At 33.4% G+C, this 22,946-nt stretch overlaps 4 protein-coding genes across 5 annotated transcripts; 1 reads left to right on the top strand and 3 right to left on the bottom strand.

Annotated features, from left to right (window-relative positions):
* Window positions 1-330: 330 nt before the first annotated feature.
* LOC106172016 (dynein axonemal intermediate chain 3) lies at window positions 331-14,065 on the bottom strand. 2 transcript variants are annotated; one of them, XM_086999235.1, is made up of 24 exons: window positions 13,307-14,065; window positions 12,782-12,888; window positions 12,338-12,512; window positions 11,622-11,645; window positions 10,977-11,048; window positions 10,267-10,451; window positions 9,360-9,464; window positions 8,853-9,017; window positions 8,399-8,557; window positions 7,772-7,929; window positions 7,142-7,332; window positions 6,625-6,749; window positions 5,907-6,077; window positions 5,494-5,616; window positions 5,103-5,176; window positions 4,533-4,662; window positions 4,136-4,220; window positions 3,662-3,807; window positions 3,387-3,450; window positions 2,999-3,129; window positions 2,290-2,494; window positions 1,579-1,670; window positions 1,185-1,307; window positions 331-805 (listed from the first exon to the last, which is right to left on the bottom strand). In XM_086999235.1, the coding sequence occupies exons 2-24, from the start codon at window positions 12,833-12,835 to the stop codon at window positions 662-664; spliced, it is 2,901 nt and encodes a 966-aa protein (XP_086855361.1). In that variant the 5' UTR covers window positions 12,836-12,888; window positions 13,307-14,065; the 3' UTR covers window positions 331-661. The 2 variants fall into 2 exon arrangements, with proteins under 2 accessions (XP_086855361.1, XP_013408046.2); XM_013552592.3 differs by lacking the exon at window positions 11,622-11,645.
* A 297-nt stretch (window positions 14,066-14,362) lies between these two features.
* LOC106172017 (histone chaperone asf1b-B) lies at window positions 14,363-16,441 on the bottom strand. Its single transcript, XM_013552594.3, has 4 exons — window positions 16,173-16,441; window positions 15,585-15,700; window positions 14,996-15,172; window positions 14,363-14,845 (listed from the first exon to the last, which is right to left on the bottom strand). Exons 1-4 carry the CDS (start codon window positions 16,279-16,281, stop codon window positions 14,612-14,614), a joined length of 636 nt encoding a protein of 211 aa, XP_013408048.1. The 5' UTR covers window positions 16,282-16,441; the 3' UTR covers window positions 14,363-14,611.
* A 69-nt stretch (window positions 16,442-16,510) lies between these two features.
* On the top strand, window positions 16,511-17,590 carry LOC106180130 (vimentin-type intermediate filament-associated coiled-coil protein). The gene has a single exon (XM_013564028.3). It carries the CDS (start codon window positions 16,562-16,564, stop codon window positions 17,147-17,149), a length of 588 nt encoding a protein of 195 aa, XP_013419482.3. The 5' UTR covers window positions 16,511-16,561; the 3' UTR covers window positions 17,150-17,590.
* Window positions 17,538-22,766, bottom strand: LOC106172023 (uncharacterized). The gene is made up of 8 exons (XM_013552600.3): window positions 22,470-22,766; window positions 21,793-21,845; window positions 21,561-21,633; window positions 21,052-21,205; window positions 20,543-20,680; window positions 19,411-19,963; window positions 18,953-19,069; window positions 17,538-18,549 (listed from the first exon to the last, which is right to left on the bottom strand). The coding sequence occupies exons 1-8, from the start codon at window positions 22,729-22,731 to the stop codon at window positions 17,914-17,916; spliced, it is 1,986 nt and encodes a 661-aa protein (XP_013408054.2). The 5' UTR covers window positions 22,732-22,766; the 3' UTR covers window positions 17,538-17,913.
* Between the last annotated feature and the right edge of the window lie 180 nt (window positions 22,767-22,946).

Below are 22,946 nucleotides of genomic sequence, written 5' to 3' on the forward strand. Positions count from 1 at the left end.
AATATACAAAATCATAATCATCATTAATCCCAACTTCTTCCAACAACGTAGACAATTTTTTTCCTCTGTTAGTTGTCTTGGAATAACGCGGTTCTAGATACCAGAATTGCCGCAATATTTAAAGAATTTATCATGATGCTAGAACGCCTTAATGAAGAATGAAATAAGTAAGCATACAATAAAGTGATATTCAAATACAGTACATGTAGTGAGGCGATCACAGTGAATGGTTAGCGGACGGCCTCACGATGCATCCTTCAGGCGAACTGAATCGTGAACGTATAAAAATTATGGATAGATTCTAACTCACAAGAAGACAAGATCCAGAACTTCAAAATCAAAACCTTTTCAATATCAGTTTTTATTTTGTTTATTGTATAAAAAATCCAATAAACTTACAACTACTTTTTATTGTACATTTTATGATAATCACACATATGTCATCACTACTAACGTTGTTATGTACACAAACAAATAATACAGTAGTCCTTTGTTAGAATGTGATCAGTTACAAAGTAAAATGAGAAAATATCACAGTTTTTCTTTTCAAACACTTATAATCTATAAAATAGAAAAGATACCAGTAATGTGGATGTTGTCTTTTTGTCAGATACAAGGCAACATTGGTATATAAAAGCCCTTGTCATCCGCCTGGTTCAATTTAAACCTCGGGAAGTGGTTCATCGATATCTTCTTTTAGTCCTAACTCCCTGAGAAAAGCTGACTCTTCCTCCAAAAATGCTGCATATTGCTGTTTCATACGGTAATGAACTTCCTCTTCTGTAAGTTCCACATTTGGTGCAATCTGAAACACAACACATAAGACGAATTACATGAAGCTTCAAAGTTTTCAAAGATTTTCAAAAACCAGTTGTGATATGCAAAGGAAAAACACCAACTGTCACATTAAATCAGCATTCATATTTAACTTTTCTATCAGAATATATTTTTTAACAATGTTTATTCAAAGGAAATGGAGGCAAAGTACTAAAAGCATTAGATCAGAATATATGGTGAGGATAAGTATAGTGCCATATTCTGATGACGACAATAAGCATTAATCAAACCTTATCTAAATTCTTTATCAGATTTATAAATCATATAAATGCAAATAAGGTTCAGTGTATTTCTGGCGTCTAAATTGGAATATATAAAAGGACATTCAATGGAATTATAGCACTTACTCCTGCTTTTCTCTTATGTTCTGCTTCTATCTCTCTTTTTTCCTGCTCCCTGAAATTCCATCTATCCACCACAAAAGCCCGCCTTTTCACTTCTCGGTCAAAGTAATTGGACACACCAACCGTCTATAGATTAAGGGGGAGATGTATGAGAATATTCGTGAAAAGTTTTTTAAAATTAAGTCTACCTTTTGCATTAAAAACTTCATATTTTTGGTATTGATATAAATACATATCAAAAGCAATACATATAAAAAGTAGCAAGATTTAAACCTTTCTTCACTAAATTCAAATTAAATCTTTGAAAGGCAGCAAGAAATACATCATGTTAAAAGTACTGATATTACATCATGATCACCATTGTATTATTAAGAACTTAAGACTGTTGATGTTTTACCTCATTTGGAGTGGCAACACGAAGACTCCAAGGTATTTCTAAGATGTGCAATGTTCCAAGGTTGTCCCCTACTGCCAAAAGGTGCTGCTTGCCTGTAGAATAAGATTTAAACAATGTTAATTAATATAATACTGTGTAGACTAGTCATCCAGTTGTATTTTACATGAAAAAAGTTCTTGGATCTTTTGCTAGACTTATATACAATATGAGAACTTATTACAATTCAATATTAGCAAAACTTTTCATCACCTAATTAAAAGAAAGAAAAACTTTAAATCTTTTTTATTTTAACTTTCTAATCATTTTTCTAACTGATTTTAAAGTTTACAGAGATGTATATTGATTTCTTTCATGTACATTCTTAAGATATACAAAAATGAACTCCCTTTCAAACAAGTAGGCAGGTACCTTCAGTGCAAAACTGAAAAACTCCAGGATCAGAATCGGACTTGATACAATTAAAATACACGAAAGCTGCTTGATCATATTACAGCAGAATTTTTCATCACTATTTCACATACAGTACTACTGGTTGTTACACATGGCAGACAAAATAAATACTTACTAGAAATCTGGTATGGGTAAATACTTGGACTTGATACAATTAAAATACACGAAAGCTGCTTGATCATATTACAGCAGAATTTTTCATCACTATTTCACATACAGTACTACTGGTTGTTACACATGGCAGACAAAATAAATACTTACTAGAAATCTGGTATGGGTAAATACTTGTTATTGGTGCTGAGGAGATACTCTGGACAAGTGATGGCTCGTGTGTTTTGTCTAAGAGGTCCCAGACCTCAATACTGCCATCCTCTCTGGTCACATAGAATACTCCAGCTCTGGATGGTGACCAGTGGGCAGCTGTCAGGTGTTTGGTGGACGCAGATGAACTCAGAATAGGGCCAGACTGGAGAAAATAATTTGAAGCTCAATGTCAATACAATTGTCTGTACACATATAAAGACATTTAATATTAAAAAGAAAAAAAATCATACTAATTGCTAATTAATGCTTCATTACAGGTAGAAATAATATTTAGTTTGCATGTTTCATTGGATCTATTTTATATGCAAGTGATGGACATCTGTGCACGATCTGAAATATATCAATACATATGGGAACTCATAGTACCCACAGACTGTGAACTTAAAAACTACAATGCCTTAAATGTACACACATAATTAAATGACATTACTGAAACATGAAATTCACATGAACACATTTCAAGCAACTAAAATTTATTCGTTTCAAATGAAAGCATATGTAATATAGGTCAAACGTATACATCTGGACTAAGACTTCCAGTATAAACTAATGATCCTGCCATGACCCCTCCTGCCCTATGTCTACTTCTTGGCCAACCTTAATCCTACTGTTAATTGTTAAAATTTGAAATAGAGGATGAACTCACATTAACTCCCTCTTTCCATATAGACCATGTCCATCCTCCCACACATAACACTATGTCCTTGAAGAAGGCAGATCTCTGGAGTGTGTTCACTGGGCCATCATGGAGGGCGTTGTAAAAATCAGGTTTGGGGGCTGCACAATGAAATGCACATAAAATTTATATGGAAATATGAAGACATTAGTTGAGTCATAAAAAATGAAGTTATTTTTGATGAATATTTGATAATGTACACAATAATCTTTAGAACTCACAAAAGGTATTGAAAAAGTTTTCATAAAATGGTCCATATATTTATTCTGATGACATAAAATTTTAATAATTCTAATGCTGAATGAATTTGTTGTTAATGAGTGCTTTTCATAGTTTTATAATATTATAATCCATTTACTTAGAATCTTTCCACTATCTTGGTCCTTTTGAGGCATCCAGTCAACATAGATGATTTCTCCTTCCTAAAATTATGCAGAAATAATATGCTCAAAAATATCACTGGCATATTTCAAAAAAAAACTTTTTTTAATTTAGAATTTGAAAAATTTCAGTTTGATGGGCAATTTTAGAAAATAAAAAAAGACACTATCACATATCAAATTCACTTTTGCTAAGAGCAGGAAAAGTAGTAGTAGTAAATCAAATAACATAGCAACCAAAACTTCTACCAACCTCTCCACCAACATAGAAGTGTGTCTTGACATCCTGTAGAGTTCTTTTTTCTTTCCCAGACCCTGGCTTGCCAAAACCAAAGCCACCACCACCGCCACCACCACCGCCTGACTTGTCTTCCTTTGACTGGCTTTCCAATTTGGCCACTATATAAATTAATAGTACAGAACATTATACTCATCAAAGAGTTGGAAAGTCATATCTACTGCAGTTTTCAAGGATAATCTAGAGACATTGTTGAGAAATCAATTTCAAAAAAAATCTTCTGTCTTCTTGTAGATGCCTGGACAAAGATTCATTATCAGGTTATCATGGATTTCATACAATTCATTTGAGTTTATTAATCAACCAATAGACTATCAATTTTATTTTAATGATTAATGCAATCTTCGATTAAAACTATCTAATATACAGATGTCGTAAGAGGCCCATGTTATTTCTACTGAAGGATCAGAGATATTTTCCTATACTCACAGACACTCCTGTCTCCTTGTTTTTCCTGTATACTAAATTTGATAGGACTGTGGTCACCACCAGGCTCAGATTTCATTAGTGTCACCTAGAAAAAATTATGGATAAAAAAATGAAACTCACTGTCATTTGGGTACAAATATATTCCTGAATGTATTCTGTGTAGATAAAAATATTAAAAATCCCTGTGAATATAGAAAATTAATAGTAATCAGTAATGAGTAGATTAAATGATCAAAAACTGCTATTATATGCACTTTTGTCAAGATTATTAATTAATTTACATACTTTACCCGCCAATCTTATCAGTTATTCCTTAAATTCACGATACAAACTTTCTTGAAGGGCAAAATACTCTGACAAACATGCAATTAATTTTAATATATTTCTATGTACAAACCTTTAGATGTGGTTTCCAAGTCAGATCCAAGTATTTAAAAGTGTTTGGCACTCCCATAGGATTCTTGATGCCTTTATCATCTCCACCACTGGGACCTTTAGGAGACCTGGTGTCCCATACTAGCACACAGCTGGAAAATAGTTTTTTAAAACAGTTAAATGAATGTCTCTAAATTTTTAGCTGGATGACCAGTGTGTGTGTGTGTGTGTGTGTGAGTGTGTGCGTGCATGTGCATGCATGATGTGAATGTGTGTGCAGTGTGTATGTGTGTGCCTGTATGCATGTTTCAATTTGAATGTGCATACATGCATACCCACACATTAATCTAAATAGATAGAAGACTTATTACAGAGGATCAACATGCTATTATGTATTTGATGCAAAGTGGAATGTACTAATCAATATAGTCTGTTTGTAGGACTATGTCGTGCTATTAATTTAATCTACCAAAATGTTTTATTGATGCCCAAAACCAACTGCTTTTGTAAACAATTATAAAAACATTTTACTATTAACAAAACCAGATTTTAAAAAAATAATTTTTCATGAAAATATAATGCCTCTTCTTACTGATCAGTGGCACATGTCATAATTTGTACACATTGCTGCTGTTTGTTTTCCTGGGGGATACCCATTCTGTTCAGCTGGAAACAAGAAGGGACAACTATTTATTTAATATCATATGAAAAATAAAAATATTGTGGATGTACAAGTAAAATGATTTACAATCCACTTAATTTAACAGTAGCATATATTTTGCTGCAATATCTTTACAGAAGAAAGAAAGAAAGAAAGAAAGAAAGAAAGAACCAAACAAACAAACTAAGTTAACATTCCAAACACTATGACAATTTCTGGTATTCTAAAACTGAAACATAACTGAAGACAATAACAAAAAAAAAAAAAAAAAAGAGAGATCATAAAAAAACTATACAGTGTATCTAATGTTAATCAAGTGTACCTCCATGTGGTCAGGTATCCACAGCAGGTCAGTGATGGCTGCCTTGTGACTGTGGTCAATACTGGACACTGCACAGTATCGAACAATGGGAATGTCAAGGGCGCTCTCATCCTCAAAACCAGGCTGGAAGAAGCAGATTTATTAGGACACATTAACATTTGTTTCTACCTTTTTACTATTTTCACTCAGGTTAAAATTTCTAGATTTGTTAATATTCTTAGGGTAAACCTCTTATTCATTTTTTGTGATCATAATTCTTATAACTACCATGCTTTATAAAAAAAACTTACATAGATATATTGCAAGTATCTTACTTAACTTTTACTGTGGAAAATGTTAAATCAACTTATTAATAATAAATGGATCATCATGGCATGTATAATTTTATTCATATGTGTGTGTGTGTAGCATACCAAAGTATTGCTTGTCTTTTTCCTATTACTTCTTGGTGTTCTTAACCTCTCAGCATGTGCCGAGATATCCCACAAAACCAGCTGCCCATTAAGACACCCGCCAGCCACTATATTAGGATCAGTAGGGCAGAACTTGAAGCACTGGATGTCCTCTGGAGCCTCTAGCAATAACTGGAATCGATTGAATTGAGTATTATCATCACAAGATGGAGCAGGTTTTCTCAACTTCAACACAAAATCCAAACAAACAACACCATAGCATAAGAAAAGATGTTATACATGTACTGGTATACGTATCTATTTAATTTGTTCTATTAAAAGTGAGGGATTATTATATTTTTATGAAGAAAATTTATAAAAGGTGACAGCTAGTGGTAATACTATTTAAGAATGCAATCATATCCCACCTCCCCCTAAAATCTATAAAATATTAAAGTCAGGGTAAATGGGAGCACAAGGATTAGATGCAAGAGCAGACACATGTAAGGAAAGATATTAAATCCAGATCATCTCGTTTGTTTTTACATACATGTACTGCTACTTTTACTTTTTTTAGATTAACTCATAAGGTTTTAGCCAACATAAAGGGCAGCCCACCACAAGTCAAATCTCAGCACAAACTTATGTCTTTGTTACATTTTATTTTCCTGCATCCATTTAGAATTAAATCATATGAAAATGAGAGGAACAGATAAGTCATAAAGTGCATTTTTCCCACCTGAGGATGAATGGGATCCAAAAAACTCCAGATTAGTATGAGTGAGGGGTTCATGATAACCTTAGCAGCTTGGTCTATCCTCTGGTCAAAACTCATCTTTTCACTTACTGATACAGCAACAACACCTAAGAACAAAACAAAAGAAAGCAAATAATAAAAAAGTGATAATACAAGCCCATTAACTTTCAGTTTTACTCATTTTATGTATAATGTTTTCAGCTGATGCAAGTTATATGAATCACCTATTTCGAAAATCTTATTTCATTCATCATAGAAATCTATAGTTTATTATTGTAAATATCCCTATTCATACCATATGAGACAAGTTTTCTTCATACATGAAATGATAACTGACTTTAAAAAAAAGCCCCATGTAATGTGCGAACTTAACTCTTCAACAAGTAAAATTTATTGAACATGCAGAAAGAAAGTAAAATTTTATCACTGAATCGCAACTGTATTTTTTCTATATAAACAAATAATCCAGTGCCAATGCAATTAATTTAAAGCTATGTACCTTTAATAGTTGGATGCCACTCGATACAAGTGATAGTTTTATCTTTACTGAACTGTAAGTCTGTGAAAGATTGGTATTCTTTCAAATGGTTATCAGCCTTGCTGCCAAAGCTTCCATCTTCATCAGCCAGACCCATCCAGTCATCATAAAACACATTCATGATCTCATTTTGTTGCAGTGCTAGATCAAACCTGTAATAGTGCAAAGATTATTAAACTATTTTGTAGTGAAATTATTACTTTTGTCACTGAAGTGAGCATGGGAGAGGGGGGGGGGGGGGGGGGCAGAAAAATTAACATCATTTCATTTTGTTCCGTAATGTTTATGTAATCCTGCAATAACAGAATATGTATCAATATGTATGTACTTAAAACTTTACTTAATCACTTCAATGAACTTATCATTCTTATTTATTCAAATATTAATATATCTATCTGTAACAACAAAATGTGTGCCAAAATATTTCACATAAAACGTTTTAATGATGTATACAAATGTACAATTTGAACCATACATTCTTCAGTAAAACTACATCAAGAAGGGTGGACAATGAATTTAAAACAGGAAAATACAAAATACAATTAGATGAAAATTAGTGACCAAGCAGAATTTTCAGCTTTGAAATCATACCTTGGTGCAACACTTTCTAAAAACTCTCCCATTCTTTCAGCATTTTCTGCCTCCTTCTTTTCTTTGTCATCAAACTCTCTTGCCATGTATTGGGTGGTAGAATTTCTTGGGTGCTTCCAATCTGTCTGTGTGCCTGTGTTATCATAATATGGAATGGCCTGAAAAGAAAAAAAACCTTGATTAATATTTTGGCAACTTTTCAACAGATATCTTAAATCTCATAAAAACATCCTTATTATAAGTTCAAGCTTAAAACATTTCACCTTGCACTACTAAAAGGTCAATTTATAGAAGGAAAACAAAAAGATGGAATTGCAACATAGCAAGTGCCAATAACGTCAAACCTTACACAAATCATTTATTGAAGTTTCTTGGCAAAATTAAGGTGAATAACTTCATAGGTGCTCTCATGCTTTTGCAATGATCATATGACACTATGTATTTTGCTGGTGATAAATCTACATTGTGATGCTTAATCTTAATCAAAAGGCAAACATAGCATATTTAACGGGGAGGGGGTATAATGCATTGCATTCTATAATTACATTAGCCTCTGTCACCGTCAATCTAAAAAGAGGCTCATAAATAAATAAATAAATAAATAAATAAATAAATAAATAAACTAACCTGAACAGACTTGTCAATTTCCATTGCCTTGAGTTCAAATGTCTTGTCTTCATATGGTGTGCATTCCAGGTAACCATCTTTAGCATCAGCCACATTGCGGTCTGAGAACTCCACTGGTGTACCAAATTCTCTTCTTACACGCTTGATAGAGATCTTGATCTAGTGGAACATATTTTATAATTCAATCAAAGTATACTAAAACTTCAGTGGGATTTTAATTAATACACAAATTTGATTACAGCAAAAGATCTTTATTTCCAGCCAAAATGACAATTTCATGGGTAAAATTTTCATTAAGTCTTTATTCTAAACAAAATGACATTTTCAGTGGTAACATTTTCTTAAGCCTATATATTAACCAGATATATCACAGAAAAAGAGAAAATAAATAACATGCTAAAATATTTAAATGCCTCAACCTTGAGAATCCAATATATATCAACCGACTTCATACCCGTGGTCTTGTCTCAAAGACATTCTCCTCTTCTATTTCTTTTTCACTGCCCTGTGACACCCAGTCCTTGGGTACTGGTGGAATGTATTTATATTCCACTTCCTCCTCCTCCTCTCCTCCCTCTCCACCCTCTCCAGTACCACCTTCTCCCTCTGCTTTGGGGGGCTACAACATACAAAATAAACAATATATGAAGAGTACAATTTTATAGTATTAGATATTTATAGAGTACATAAAAATTCTCCGGTTAAACCCTTGTTTACTTTTTTTTTCTTTTTCCTCCATTCTCTTCTCTTGAAGAAACAATTATTAATTTTAATATTTAATGTAGCAATTACTAATTTTAATATTAAAAAAGCTAGTTAACTTTTTTCAACATTTATGAATTATGCATATATACATGAGATAATTTTCACATTACAATACTATCTTTAGATGAAATTAATTAAATTTTAACAAAAACTTATTCCACATTTGTGAAAAAAAAAAATGAAAAGGATTACTTACATGAAGAATAGAGTTTTTACATTCTTCTGTCAGGGCAATTACGAAATTTTGTCCGTGCTTGAAATCTGCATCATATATGAGCAAAATCTCTTCACCTGGATAATCCTGAAAAATGTACAAAATTCAATTTTACAAGTAATCTTATAAAAGAGGCTTGCTTACAGGCACTATGTGATTTATCTCTTGCCAGCTTATGAATGGTACTGAAATATTACCTTTAACAGAACTTCAAAGGTCCACTTAAAAAGATTTTGAAAAAGCATAATTACTAATAAAACTTTCAGGGAGATAAAACATCATACAGTGTATGTTTGCTTGTGCGTTGATTTTTTTCTCATTTTAACATCTAAATGGAAAATTAGTGACAGTCAAATTCTAAAAATTTGAATGATAAAAAATTGTCAAGTTTTTTAAAAATGTTTTATAACTGCTAAGTTTCTGGTCAATTTAAGAAGGAAAATTGTTTTGTTCTTCTTAAATAAACTGTTGTAGAATCAATTGAAAGTAAGAAATGATTGCAAATGATTTGAACAATCTACTTTTTAGTTCTCCTCCATAATGTTGAATTGAATTTTATAACTTAACCATTAAATGCATGCTTGAATTTTTACTGGCCTCTTTAAATATGTAATATTATAACCAAATACAGATATCAATATTAGGTTGTACAAGAACACTGTTACAGTACCAAATTGCTCTATACGTTCAAACATTTTTCTTCTCCTCCAAAACAATCATATATTTTTGGAATGGCCCTTATTTAAATCCAAAGCTTATACATGTACACACAAATATTCTTATAAAGTCAGTTCATTCAAAATGAATTGCCAGTTGTTCTCAGTTGTTTTATGCAACTGCATCATATTGAACAGGACCAAAATTTCAAATCACCATCAAATTTGCTCACCAAAATCTGAGGTTTGAAAACACTGAAGTCACAAACAGCTGCCCTATTCCTCAAGTCAGCCATGATGTCTTCTTTTTTGACCAGCTTATATGGATGGTCCTCTGTGATCTGCTCACCACATGTTACCTCAAACAACTCTTGTGTCTTAGTAGCCAGGAAGATAGGTTGACATCCTTCTGGTAATGCTATAATGAACAAAAGGGGAAAAAACATTAATTTTTTTTGTTTTGAAAAATCTGGATCAAGAGGACAATGCAGGGTGTATCCTACAAGTAAGTACTCACCAACTAGCCAATACTGGTGCATTTGTGCTCTGACAATTGCTATGTTACACTTATTTGCCAAATAAAGGCTATAATATATTTGAGGGCAATAATTGAGGGCAGCCTGCTGATGCCAAACTTCCTGAGTGGCAAAAAAAAAAAAAAAAAATGAAATAATCAAAATGCCTCTGGATTCATGTATCTAAACAACAGTTATCAAAGAAAAAAAAAAAAAACTTTAGTACGTCATTTCTACATGTACCCAGTCCTTGTCACCATTTTGTATGGTTCTTGGTAGTAGTAAAAAGTAAAAACAGTGGAAAGTGGAAATGTTGTACTAGTACCGGTACATGATCAGTTTTACTAAATCAATATCCAATAAATGTAATAAAAAGAAAGATTTCTGTCTGATTTCATTTCTAAAAACAAGAAAACTTTGTTTCTTACGTCCATCAGCTAATGGTCCTGGACCTTCAACATGTATAGGTTCTTCTTTCTTTTCTTCTGTTGGTTCTTTGGCTAAAGACAAAAAGACACTTTGTTGAAGACAAATAAATATACCGGTACATCATGACCAATATATTATAAAGATCATCTTTGAAAAATCTGCTGTTAACAAATATGATACATTAATTTGTCCCTTATACATACCAGTATCTCAACAAAAAGACAATTTAACAGATAACAACCCAGCAGACCCTGACTTCAAGTATAAAAAACAACTTGTTTAATTATGTCTGATATTGAGCAAAAAAAAAAAAAAATGAACGAAAAGAAAATAATGCAGGAAAGTGAAATATGACTCAGTAAAATATGTCTCAGACTATTCAAATCTATGAAAAATAACAGAAATACATGCCACTAGTGTTTACTAGTTGTCTATTAAAAATATAAATGTAAATCTCTACTACTGAGTAATTAATTATAAAAAATAATATAATACATGTATTAAAAACTGATTCACTTTGAAAAAAGGTTTTCCAATAACAAAATGATAGTCATAATACATTTTCACAGAGAGAGAGAAAGGATGTTGATATATCATAGTGATAAAATAAACAAAAAATATGGATTAATGTCATATCTTGATACCTGGTTTGCCTTTCCTTTTTCCACCTAGATTTTGAAAATATTTAAACGTGTAGTGTAAACATGATTGCCTAATAATCCAACTTTTGCTTTCATGTGAGGTGTCTATTTTTCCATAATTTTAATTTTTTACATGAATCCAAAACATGTCACTCATGTTCCAATAAGTTTTCTTTTCAGAAATTAACCAGAATACTTGATGTATAACAATTGACTAAAATAAATGATAGAAAGGAGTATTCACATAATCTCACAATATAGCACAATGGATAAAAAATAGCACAATGGATGAAAATGATATCATGATTCTACATATCGTGACATCCATGTAGTTATTTAAAGAGGCATGAAATGAAAAACACAAAAGTATAAATAAAGATTAATATGTTACACAAAGATACACCATTCTACTCTCTACACATGGTGTGAACCAACTGGCATTTAAACATTATTATAATCATTACTTATGTTTCCAAGATTTCGCACATGCTGCTGAATATGTTTCAGTGCTAAAATATTGATAAATATATGATGCATGATACTAAGTCACTCACCAGGACTCCAAACATTTAAAATACTATTTTTCTGGTATATTTCAATCAACTATGTTTGGGATTATAATGGTAAATCACTTTTGAATTCAGCAAGTACTAGTAATAACCATACATGTATAAAGCATAATTAAATACAAACTTCTTATTTTAAAGAAAAAAACTCACTTTTTGATACAGAAGATTTTGGTTTTCCTTTAGCACTTCCCTTGCCACTTGCAGGAGTTTTGGGAGGGCTTCCTGACTTGGCACTCCCCTGACGGGACTTGGCACTCCCCTGACGGGATTTGGCACTACCGGGTTTAGACCCTCCTTCAGCTGTCTTTGGTGGACTCAGCGTGTCCTTTTGAGAATGAAAAAGCATGGTACAATTTACTAAGGGAATAAAAAATAAATAAATAAACGTAATAAATTAAAAGCATGCTAAATATTAAGCCAATACTAAATATTAATCCAATTTTCTCTGTTATGATTTTTATAATATTATTTATTTATAACAGTTCATTCTTTCTTATCAATATATCTTTTCAGTATTACTATTTATATACATATCAATTGGGCAATCAGTTACTTTCATCAGCAAAATGGAAAGCAAAATACTAAGTAACATACCATTTCCTTTTCTTCTTGCTGTTTCTCTTTTTCACTTTCTTCATTGTCAGCCATTATTTCAGGACAATTTTTTATCACTGCTTATATTAAAATAATATCAACTGAACCTATAAAGGGAATGTGAAACAGTTTGATATTGATGTGGATATTTAAAGATATTGTCATGCATTATCTCACTGTACAAATACAACTCTACCTCATTACTACCGTGGAGTAATCACGTCACATTCCTACAAACCCAACAAGTTTCACTGAACATAAATAAAAACGCTATTTCACACTGTATTTCTAAAACGTGTATTTTTATTTTTAACACATAATTTTCAAGTCAAATGTCCAATTTCTTAGTTTATCTTGCAAAATTCCTGAATCCATGAAGACAGCACAAATTCTCAATCGACCCAACTTCTGCATACACATAGGTTGTGTATATGCATAATTCTTCGTGACATGATAATGCTTTCATAAGACTTTCACCAAGTGAAAATTACCTGTTTTGCTTTATTCATCGTAAAAACTACATACCAAATTTTTGTTGATGACTTTATGCCTGGTTTTCCGCCATCTTGGAAATTACGAACGAAAACGAGGCGGTTGCTAGGGTAGTTCAAGGTCATATAGCAGGTGGTGCCCTCATTAGCATCCTGCAGCTCCAGTCCACAAAACGATCAGTATAAATATTTCACTTTTGGCGGCTAGACAAATTATATGGAGAGCGCAAATATACTTTTTTCACATTCCTTAATTATCCAAATAAGGGTGGTGCAGATCTGGAGAGACTAGAGTTATGATGGAAAGGCGTGCTTTCACTTTGCTGTGTCATCCACTCATGCTTTTGCATATAATTCACATTTTAAGTACGAAATAAATCAAAAAGGCAAAAAATGAAAATGCATCCTCAAGTTGTTTTTTCTGCACTAGCGGTAAGGAATGCTATAATAGTCACCTTGACCTTAAAATACACTAGTATTTTTATTGTCTTTATTAGCATGCAAGACTGCACACAAAGAAACGTGAAAACATATCCAGTCTACTGGAGGTGGATTATTAAGACTTGTAACTAAATTTTTACTGATTAAAAAAAATAGGCCAGGCCATGCACGGCCAGCAGACACATTTTCAAATCGTTTTTAAATGTAGTTGACTTGCATAACTTCCACACTTACAATATACCTTTTTCTGAAATTTTGAATTTTGAAGAAAAAGTTTACAAAGGTTCAGAAAATACCAAAGAAGAAGTTTTGTTTGGGGATGAAGCCGTATAAGGAAAATACTTTAAGTCAGACAAATTTTACCAGATTTTAACTCGTCCCCTCCATCACCCCAACTGCCATTTAAAAAAAAAAAAAAAAAAAAAACAACATTCTGGCTGAACTTGCTTCCATGTAACATCCAAATAACTTGTCAATAATCAAAGCAATGTACCATAAATAGTGTATAATAAATGAAACTTTCTATAATTCATTACAATGAATAAATTGATGCACTCTTTTTGACATAACATAAGATTATACTCTGTGATCTAAAATAAGCAACGAATTTAAAGTCAGAGGACATTAAAAATAAGAATCATAGCACATATCAGATCAGCTTTTCTTTTTATTTAAATATAATCTTATTATATCCCACAGGCCGGACGTATCATTTTGCTCATTCTCCGTCAGCTGTAGAAGCTTCAGACATCTCTCAAATAAATACTTTCAGCAACAGTACAAGCTTTCTTCCTTCTTTACAAAATGTTCACATCATTTGTAAATATAAATATATACTGCTCAGCTTCAACCAGAATACTCAGAATCCTATGTTTTCAATCAAGCCTGATCATAAATTTTAACTCGTGTCCATGGCATTGCTATTTGCATTTAAAGCCCCTTGGTTTGTGGGTGCTTTCAGTTCAACTGGCATCTGATTGGAATCTGTGAGCATGGAGTTGACTGGAGGTGGCACATTTTCTGATTCTTCTCCTGGGTTTTCTGCTTTGCTTGGATTTAATGGATCATCATCGTCCCAATCAATCTTGAACTTTGTGACTCGTGGACATTCTGCTAGGATGTTCCTCTGCATCTGTTAGAACAAGGTGGAGTATAATAATATTGAAAAGTTTTCAAATTAAGCCTACATCTTAAGAGATATTGTCATAAAAATACAAGAAAAACAAAAATGTCATTTTTGTGCAAATTTATTTGCAACCATTGCTCCTGACTCAAGACTCACCTTGGAGAAGTCTGGCTTCTGTGGTGGATTTTCCTTATCTTCTTGGTCAATATAATCATTATTGACATAATAACCCACTCTTATAAATTCTTTTGATTTATAGGAACATGTGAGTAAAACTGCCGTCACTCCAACTGCATCTGCTACTGGGATCAATTCAGTTTTTGGTGGGTCTGCCTACAAAAGATAAAAACACACCACTTACTCACATTTTCAAACAAATGTGTTTTAATCTAATGCAAAATAAATACATTAATTGCAGTGGTAAGGGTAAGTTGCAAAGACATTTTTCTTTTGAAATATTACATTAATTTGTTTCCTTGCTTCATTCTTATTTTAAGTCACCCCAGAGAAAAAAAAGCACACATCCACAAACTGGCATTCTTCCCGGGTCCACTTTACTGATAAAAATCTTTGGGTTGTTAATCTTCCTTTAAAGTAATGTCTACTAATAATGAATGAGATAAAAATAAAAGGTCTTCACAGTAATTTTTGTTGCAAAAGAAGGCCACCTTTTATTGAGACCTCCTTGTATATTCCCTTTACTGCTAAGTGATGTACTAGTATTTTGTTGTTCAAACATACCAACCTGAAACACAAACTTGTGTTTCCCCATGGGTATAGGACCTACAAGGACAGAATCCAACACTTGGTCAAAGTCTTGATTTGCTGCAGAACCAACATACACCACTTTCCATTCCAGATCTAAAAACATTACAGCACATTTATGGAAATATTCAGAAAGTCAAATGTTCACACTACACAGAAATCAATGAACAGTTTATAAAGTAAAAATATAGTGAACCTATAAATCAAAGTAACTTCCAAGGTCTTGACAGTGTGAAATTGGGGGAGGGGTTTGGAAGGGGGGGGGGGGGGGGAGTCACAAGTATATCGTTAACTTTAATGAAAACCAACTCTTGATAATATATGAATTCCTGCCACCAAAAGTTTCCAACGTTACATGCTCAGTGTACTATTGTATCATTATCACACTTGGTCAAAAAAAAGAAGGATAATCAATTCTAATGCGATATACATGTATAACAATTACACATTTGAACATTGCACAATTCTTTGCAACGACAAGGGTTGTTTAATGAAGTTAAAACAGCTACGGTTTTCATGTAATGAGCTCATGGGAGATACATTCAGCTGTCTTCAGCCCCTATCTTACCTTCGTTTAGTTCCTCGAGACACTCGAAAGTGATCTCAAACTGGAATGGGTTCTCAAATGGCGAAGGGTTGTCTAACACTACAACGTTAAGGATGTTAATTTTAGCCATTATTCCAGGTTCGCCAGTTGTTCCTTGAATGTAACTAAATAAAATCTCCTTGTTTCCTTGACTGTTAGACCCGTTTACCCTCCCTAATCATTGAAATTTGGAATAGTACTTTGTCTTATCAATTTTGTCCACAAATGGCGGGAATTTCGCTGAAAATATTTCCTGTGCTGTCATTGGTTAATTCTCCCAAAGATTTGCAAATAATATTCTCATTGGCTCCTCTCAACTTCCGTCAACAAACCTCTAGTACTTCCGGCATCTATCCAAGGCAAATGTCATAATGTCGTTTTCAAAGCTAAACATTCAAGAGGCAAATAGACATCTTCAGGCTCTCCACATGAGAGTTCAAGAACTTGAATCTATGGTGAAAGAGCAGGCTGAGGCACTTATCAGGAAAGATGAGCAAATGCAGGTGAAAATAGCTGAGTTGGTGTCGGCTAAAGAGGCGGAGGTAACACAGTTTCAACAGGCGCTCCATATATCAGAACAGAAAGTACAAAATCTAATGACATTGTCAAGGAACAAAGATGCAAGAATATTTCAATTGAAACAGCGTTGTGAACACTTGGATGAACTTCTGAAAACAAAGCCGGTATTGGAAAATATTCTTGAAATCCTGAAACAGGCAGAACATCAGCACACAAATGGCACACCCCCTCAGTTACAGCAAGAACAGACAATGGCATCCAGAGGGGGCGTTCCATCACCAGGAGGGGGTATCTCTAAATCCAATTCAAAACCGACCATAAATGATGTGATAAACTCTCCTCAGAGTGGCGATCCAAGAAACTTTTCGATTGGGGAAGACAGTGATGCTGCAGGAAGTGGGGATGAAGTCAAGAAAAAGAGTAAAGAGTTGTACCTTTAACCATGGATTAAGTCTAGGAGTGTTGGAAGCTCATTTTGTTAACTTTTTGTATGAACAGCATTACACCAGTTGCCAAGTGTTCCAGGAATTTTGCAACTTTATTAAAATATATTAGAACATTGACTGGCTCTTCTTTGACTGACAAAATGAAATCGAGGTCTAATCTAGTCCAGATGTACTATATATAATAGCATATTTATTTTGTGGTTGGTGTCAGGGGTATTATACGGTATTACACATTCCAGATATATTAAGTATTGCCATACAATGAAAACTTAATATTGGTGGAAACCATGCACTTTTTTCACTTAAATTGGAATTTTTACGTGGTTCAGAGATGGATGTCTTTCAGTTGGGATTTTATGCAAATATAAATGATTCTAGAGTCTTAAAATTGTAAACATTTATTAAAACTTTAAATAAACCATTGTAAAATATAAATAGTCGCATGCTTTTTGTATGATAACTAAAATATGTAAAATCAACAGTCTCTTCTGAAAGCTTGCTGCATATTTCATCAAAATTATACAAATTACTTAGTAGCTTTATAAAATATGAATTTTATGCAGGTGAAAAATAAGACCATCTTGTGTTAAATAAAGCCTTGGAAAACCAGTTTGAATTAACAAGGCAAACTTAAACATCAATAATTCAGTTTAATTACTGGTAGTGGCGTCATATATTGACAATCCAAGTCCACCTGATAATCATTTTTGCAGTTGGTTTGGCTTATGTGATATCTTTGAAAAACCAAAGCACTTCCATCACTTTTCTTCCAGTTCTATAAGCCGTAGAATCAGCGGAGTATATACCATTTGCCTAATACAAGATATGTCATCAAAATGACAGCCATGTAACCAGTTTCTGATATCAGAGTAGGTTTTCCCAAACTGCTCATGACCAAGTTGTCGTTCTAAAAAAGAACTGATCATCTCCATAGTTGCATAAGTTGAATGTAAGTTTGACTTGTAACTAGTGAGCAACAATTGATTCACTTTAACTTGAACATCGTCATCCTTGCTGGCATCACTGAATTTTGACACTTTTGATTTCCCTTTTTCATTTAAAACATCATTTCCTGTAAACACATCATCATCATCATCATCAACTGGTAATTGTGACAATCCGGGATGCTTATTTTTCTGAACCTGAGTCTGATCTTTGTTTCTGTTTGTACACAGCAGCTTCTTGACACTGTATGTTAAACTTGAAAGCCTTCTCATTCTCTCTTGGGATAAGTTTGTTATGTCTTGTAGTTGTCTTGATTTGTGACTTAATTTGAATACTGGCGGGTCATTCTCTAACACTGCAATGGGGTCTCCAAATAGTTGGTGTTCTTTCTCTTTTTGCTTTAAAATAGTCTGGACCAAAGTTGTTTGGGAATCTGGAGGCATAGAGAGCTGGAATATGTAAAATTATATAAATGACTCTGTACTCTCTAAACAAAATGCACAATGTGAGATGAAAAATGTTGGCAAAATGCAGGTAGACTTGAATAAATTAATGAAACTGACGAAAATTAGATTATAATGCCATATGGTGTGATACATTAAAAGTAGTAGTTAGACTTAGTAATTAATAATGAAAATGGTGATGAACTGTAACTTCAAGGACATGTATTATTTAAACATAATTGTGCAAAGAGAATTGGACAGGGATAGCGTGCGAGTCAGGTACTTCAATTCTGTACAGCAATTGCAAATAGGTGAAACAACTATTTGAGCAATGACGTTGAGGTCCAAACCAGATAACCATATTGTGAGTGGATGTGTGTGAAAAAAACAACCACTTGCAATACATTACCTTGTTCCTTTTTCTTACTGTTGCCCTATCAATACTCATTGTACGCTTGCAGGATACCACTGGTCTATGTTGCCTGGGTGTGCGGAATGAAAAAGTTCTTGTTCGGCCAGCAATTTCCTGGTAAAAAAGGCAATTGGGACACTTGATAACAGGACTCTGTAAGCATCTTTCATTTGTATGCATGGTACATCTAAAACAAATCCAACGACTTTATTTTGCTTCAAATTTTGTAATTTTGTAAGAATACAACATTGGGTTGACATAAAAATGAATTTTTTACTGATATCTAGGAATAATCTACATTAACTAAGGCAATTAGATTTTCTTTTTTATGTTAAAATATGAAGTTGGTGGGCTTCAGTGTCATTTGCTTTAAAACTCTACTAGTTGGATAAAACCTTTGTTGACTTTCCACAAATTAGCTTTGCCAACTTAGACTTTACCATTTGACAACTTACCTGCGCATGTGTGTCATCTCTGTGCATTTTTGGTGGTGTTCGTTCATTGAGGTTTTGTATTGGGACATGGGATGAATCACTGGACAACTGACCCTTTTTGGCTGATGGGCGTCTTGCTTCTTTCGAAGAGTCCTTAACCCAACTTGGTATATCTGGAGTCTTAAAAGCAGTCTTCTCTTTTGCAGACTCTGGGGTGCAAGATGGGGCCTTCTTTTTCACACGTCTTGATACGTCTGGAGTACCAAGGGAAGCCCTTTTGGGTGATTCCGGTAGGAAAGATGAAAATTTCTTTGTCACTCTCTGAGGGATTTCCGGAGTATTAGAGGCATCAGTAGTGTGCAAGCTTGTTTCCCTCTGCCCAGGTTGTGGCTGTGGGGTATCTGTAATGCTACCACTGAGTTTTTTCTCATACACTTCCCTCTGTCTCAACACACAGTTCTCCACATAGGACTTGATGGCAGGAATACACAGAATCTGTTGTGCGGAAGGGCGGCTCTCTGGCTCAAGGCGAAGTAACACAGCAACAAGGTCATCCAACAGTGGGCCAAACTTTCTGTGCAATAAACATTTTATTTTTAATTAAAAAGTGAGATTTATGGAAAATACTTTAAAAATGTAAAATTATATTTCAAGAACCATCTCTGTCCCTCTGGAATTCAGGGTTTAATAATGATGAGCTAAATATAAAATGAATCCATTAAAATAAAATGAAACAAAGACATGTAGTTTGTGCTGAAATTTCAGACATTAACTACTAGGTACTCTTTATTATAAAGGCAACTAACTTTTCAAAACTTTTAAATCCCCATTTCCAAGCCTTACTAACATAAATTTTTCAGGAAAAATTTTTGTGTCAAATGTATTAAGTGATTACTGTCACAGCAATCATTTTTCATATTTATTTAGTCAAATTGAAGCTGAACTGATCAAGGGATTACATAAATGCGATGATGACTTCATTCCATTAACATATGCTCTTGAGCTTGAAAGATGAAAACAAACAGCTTATAATTCAATTTCTAAAAAATAAAGGTTTAATTGCAAAAATTTCATTAAGGCACTTATGCAGGTACAGGGATTACTTCTTGAAAAAAAGAAAAAAGAAAAAACAACAAATTGTTCCGACACTTACCTTGGAATGGGCTTGTATTTTCCTTGCATTATTTTCACCACAAGTGATGTGAAATTAGATCCATCAAAGGCATGGGTCAGACATATCAGCTCATACAAAATACAGCCAAGGGACCACATGTCAGTCTTATAATTGTAAGTACAATGTGTTAAGGCCAATACTGATTTATTGTGATATCTAAGGGCTCATTCCCATTGAAAGTATTGATCTCCATAGATCGATCCAACTCAGCAGGAACTCTCGCTGAAAGCAATCAGTTTAACAGATTAACACGCCTCGATCCTCTTGTATAATCACCAGCTTTTCTGTATTTTACTCAAGGCCAGGAAGCAGCGTGTTAATCTGATAAACTGATTGCATTAAGTGTGGGTCCATGCAGGGATGGATTGATCTATGTAGACCAATAGTTTCAATGGACATGAGCCCAAATTTAACTTAAATTTACTATAAATTATTTATTTATGACTAATGTCACAACATTGACAATTTTAAAATATAAAAAAGGATATGGCTTCTGCTGACAAATCTCAGGACTGAGATAGTATGGAGTTCCTATGGCAGTGTCAGCATGGTCCTGGCTGCCTTCAAGCATCTTTGCAATTCCAAAGTCTCCTACTTTTATCACATTCTCTGAGGTCAGGAAGACATTCTGGGTTTTCAGATCTGTACAAAGAATCAACACAAGTAGACAAAAATGAGTTAAGACCACATGAGCATTCAAATGGATCAGCAGAAATCAAAATTGCCTTATATACAAAATAAGAAATTTTAAAAATGCCTAACTTGCATAAAAATCCAAGTAGGAAAGTTTAAAATATTTTGCTTGAATGTAATTTATACATCACCAACCAAAATAGAAATAGAAATATTTTTAAGGGAAATATTTCATTTATAGCATTAGGATAATGAAGTAAAATAATAACATAAACAGCATGTGAAGTATATACTACCTAATAACTACTTAATAATTTTAAAGTCAGATAGATTTGCATAAAATTTAGCAGTTGAAATTCTGTACCTCTGTGAAGAAATTTCTGCCCATGGATGTATTTCAAAGCAAAGCAAATCTGGACAAACCAATCAAGGATCACCTGGAAAATGTAATTAAAAGAGGAATTTAACTGGATTACACATGTAACATAATCAGTTATACCGGGGATGTTGAAAAGTTAAAAGCAAGTATTTTTGAGCCATCAACATTTTATTGTTGTACATACCTAATTTAGAAATTTACTTAAACAGTTAATTACCTCTGTTGAAAAGTGCTGGCCATTTTGCTGCTGAATCTTCTGACTAAGATCACCTACGATAATGAAAAATGAACCCATGCAAAATAAATAATCATAAAACAATTGTATTTGAATTGATAATAGCTGTTCATTTTGTCCAAAAATGGATTTTCCTGGAGTAAACTAAAATTTTCCCATAGTTACCAATGGTTAATGAATCTGTTCCAACCTTCAAAGTTCGTCCCTGTTTTTTTTTTTTTTTCCAAAAAGTTTGGATTTTGAAGGGTAGTCATTTATAGCGATCACATGGTCCGATGGCAAGCACAGATTCTAGAATAAATGGGATAACCACAGTTTTGATGGCAAAATACATGTAGAATTTATCGTATTTCTATGGGTACTGTTGTTTACAATGCATTTATTGTGAAATATGGATCACATATAAAGATACATACTTGTTGTGGACAAATTGGACGTCTGGCTAAATGAATGGACTTAGGAAATATCTACCTCAATGAATTTTCTTCAGCTAAATTATCAGTTATCGTACTGGTATTATACAGAGAAGGATTGCAGGGATTTCCACTTACGGGATTCAGGTAACCTAGGATTCGGTCAAATACTGAATGAAATACCTCAACAGTAATTGTACTCTCAGCTTATGTACATGTGCTCAGTTTTACATGTAAAAAAATTACCTCCATCTGCGAACTCCATGACAAGGTTCAACATCATGTTGCTTGTGACAAAGGCATCTTTGTAACGAATGATGTTCCAATGCTTGCACCGGGAAAGGACAGCCACCTCCGTCAAACTTTGCTCTCTTTGCTTCTTAGACAGGCCTCGGACCAGGATTTCTTTCAGTACGTATTTTCTTTTGTTAATTTTCGAAACCACAAGCCATGCACGGCCAAAAGTTCCAGATCCGATCACACTTTCCTTCTCATAATTCTCCGCCATTTTCACTCGGCTAGTCACGTGATTAATCAACCTCGGTGTAAAAGAAAATCTCGTCTGTGTCTTCAGATTCATGTCAGAGCCGAAGTAGAAAGATGCAGATGAGGTATCGAAAGTGAGTAGCACATTTCCTTTTCTTTTTTTCAATCTTTGCATTTTTCAAACGATATTGTTTAAAGGGAAATTGAATTATATTTCCTCAGTCAAATGATATTCTT

This window comes from Lingula anatina, chromosome 1, assembly GCF_051362555.1.
Source record: "Lingula anatina isolate TDL-2025a chromosome 1, LinAna3.0, whole genome shotgun sequence".
NCBI classification, from domain to species: domain Eukaryota; kingdom Metazoa; phylum Brachiopoda; class Lingulata; order Lingulida; family Lingulidae; genus Lingula; species Lingula anatina.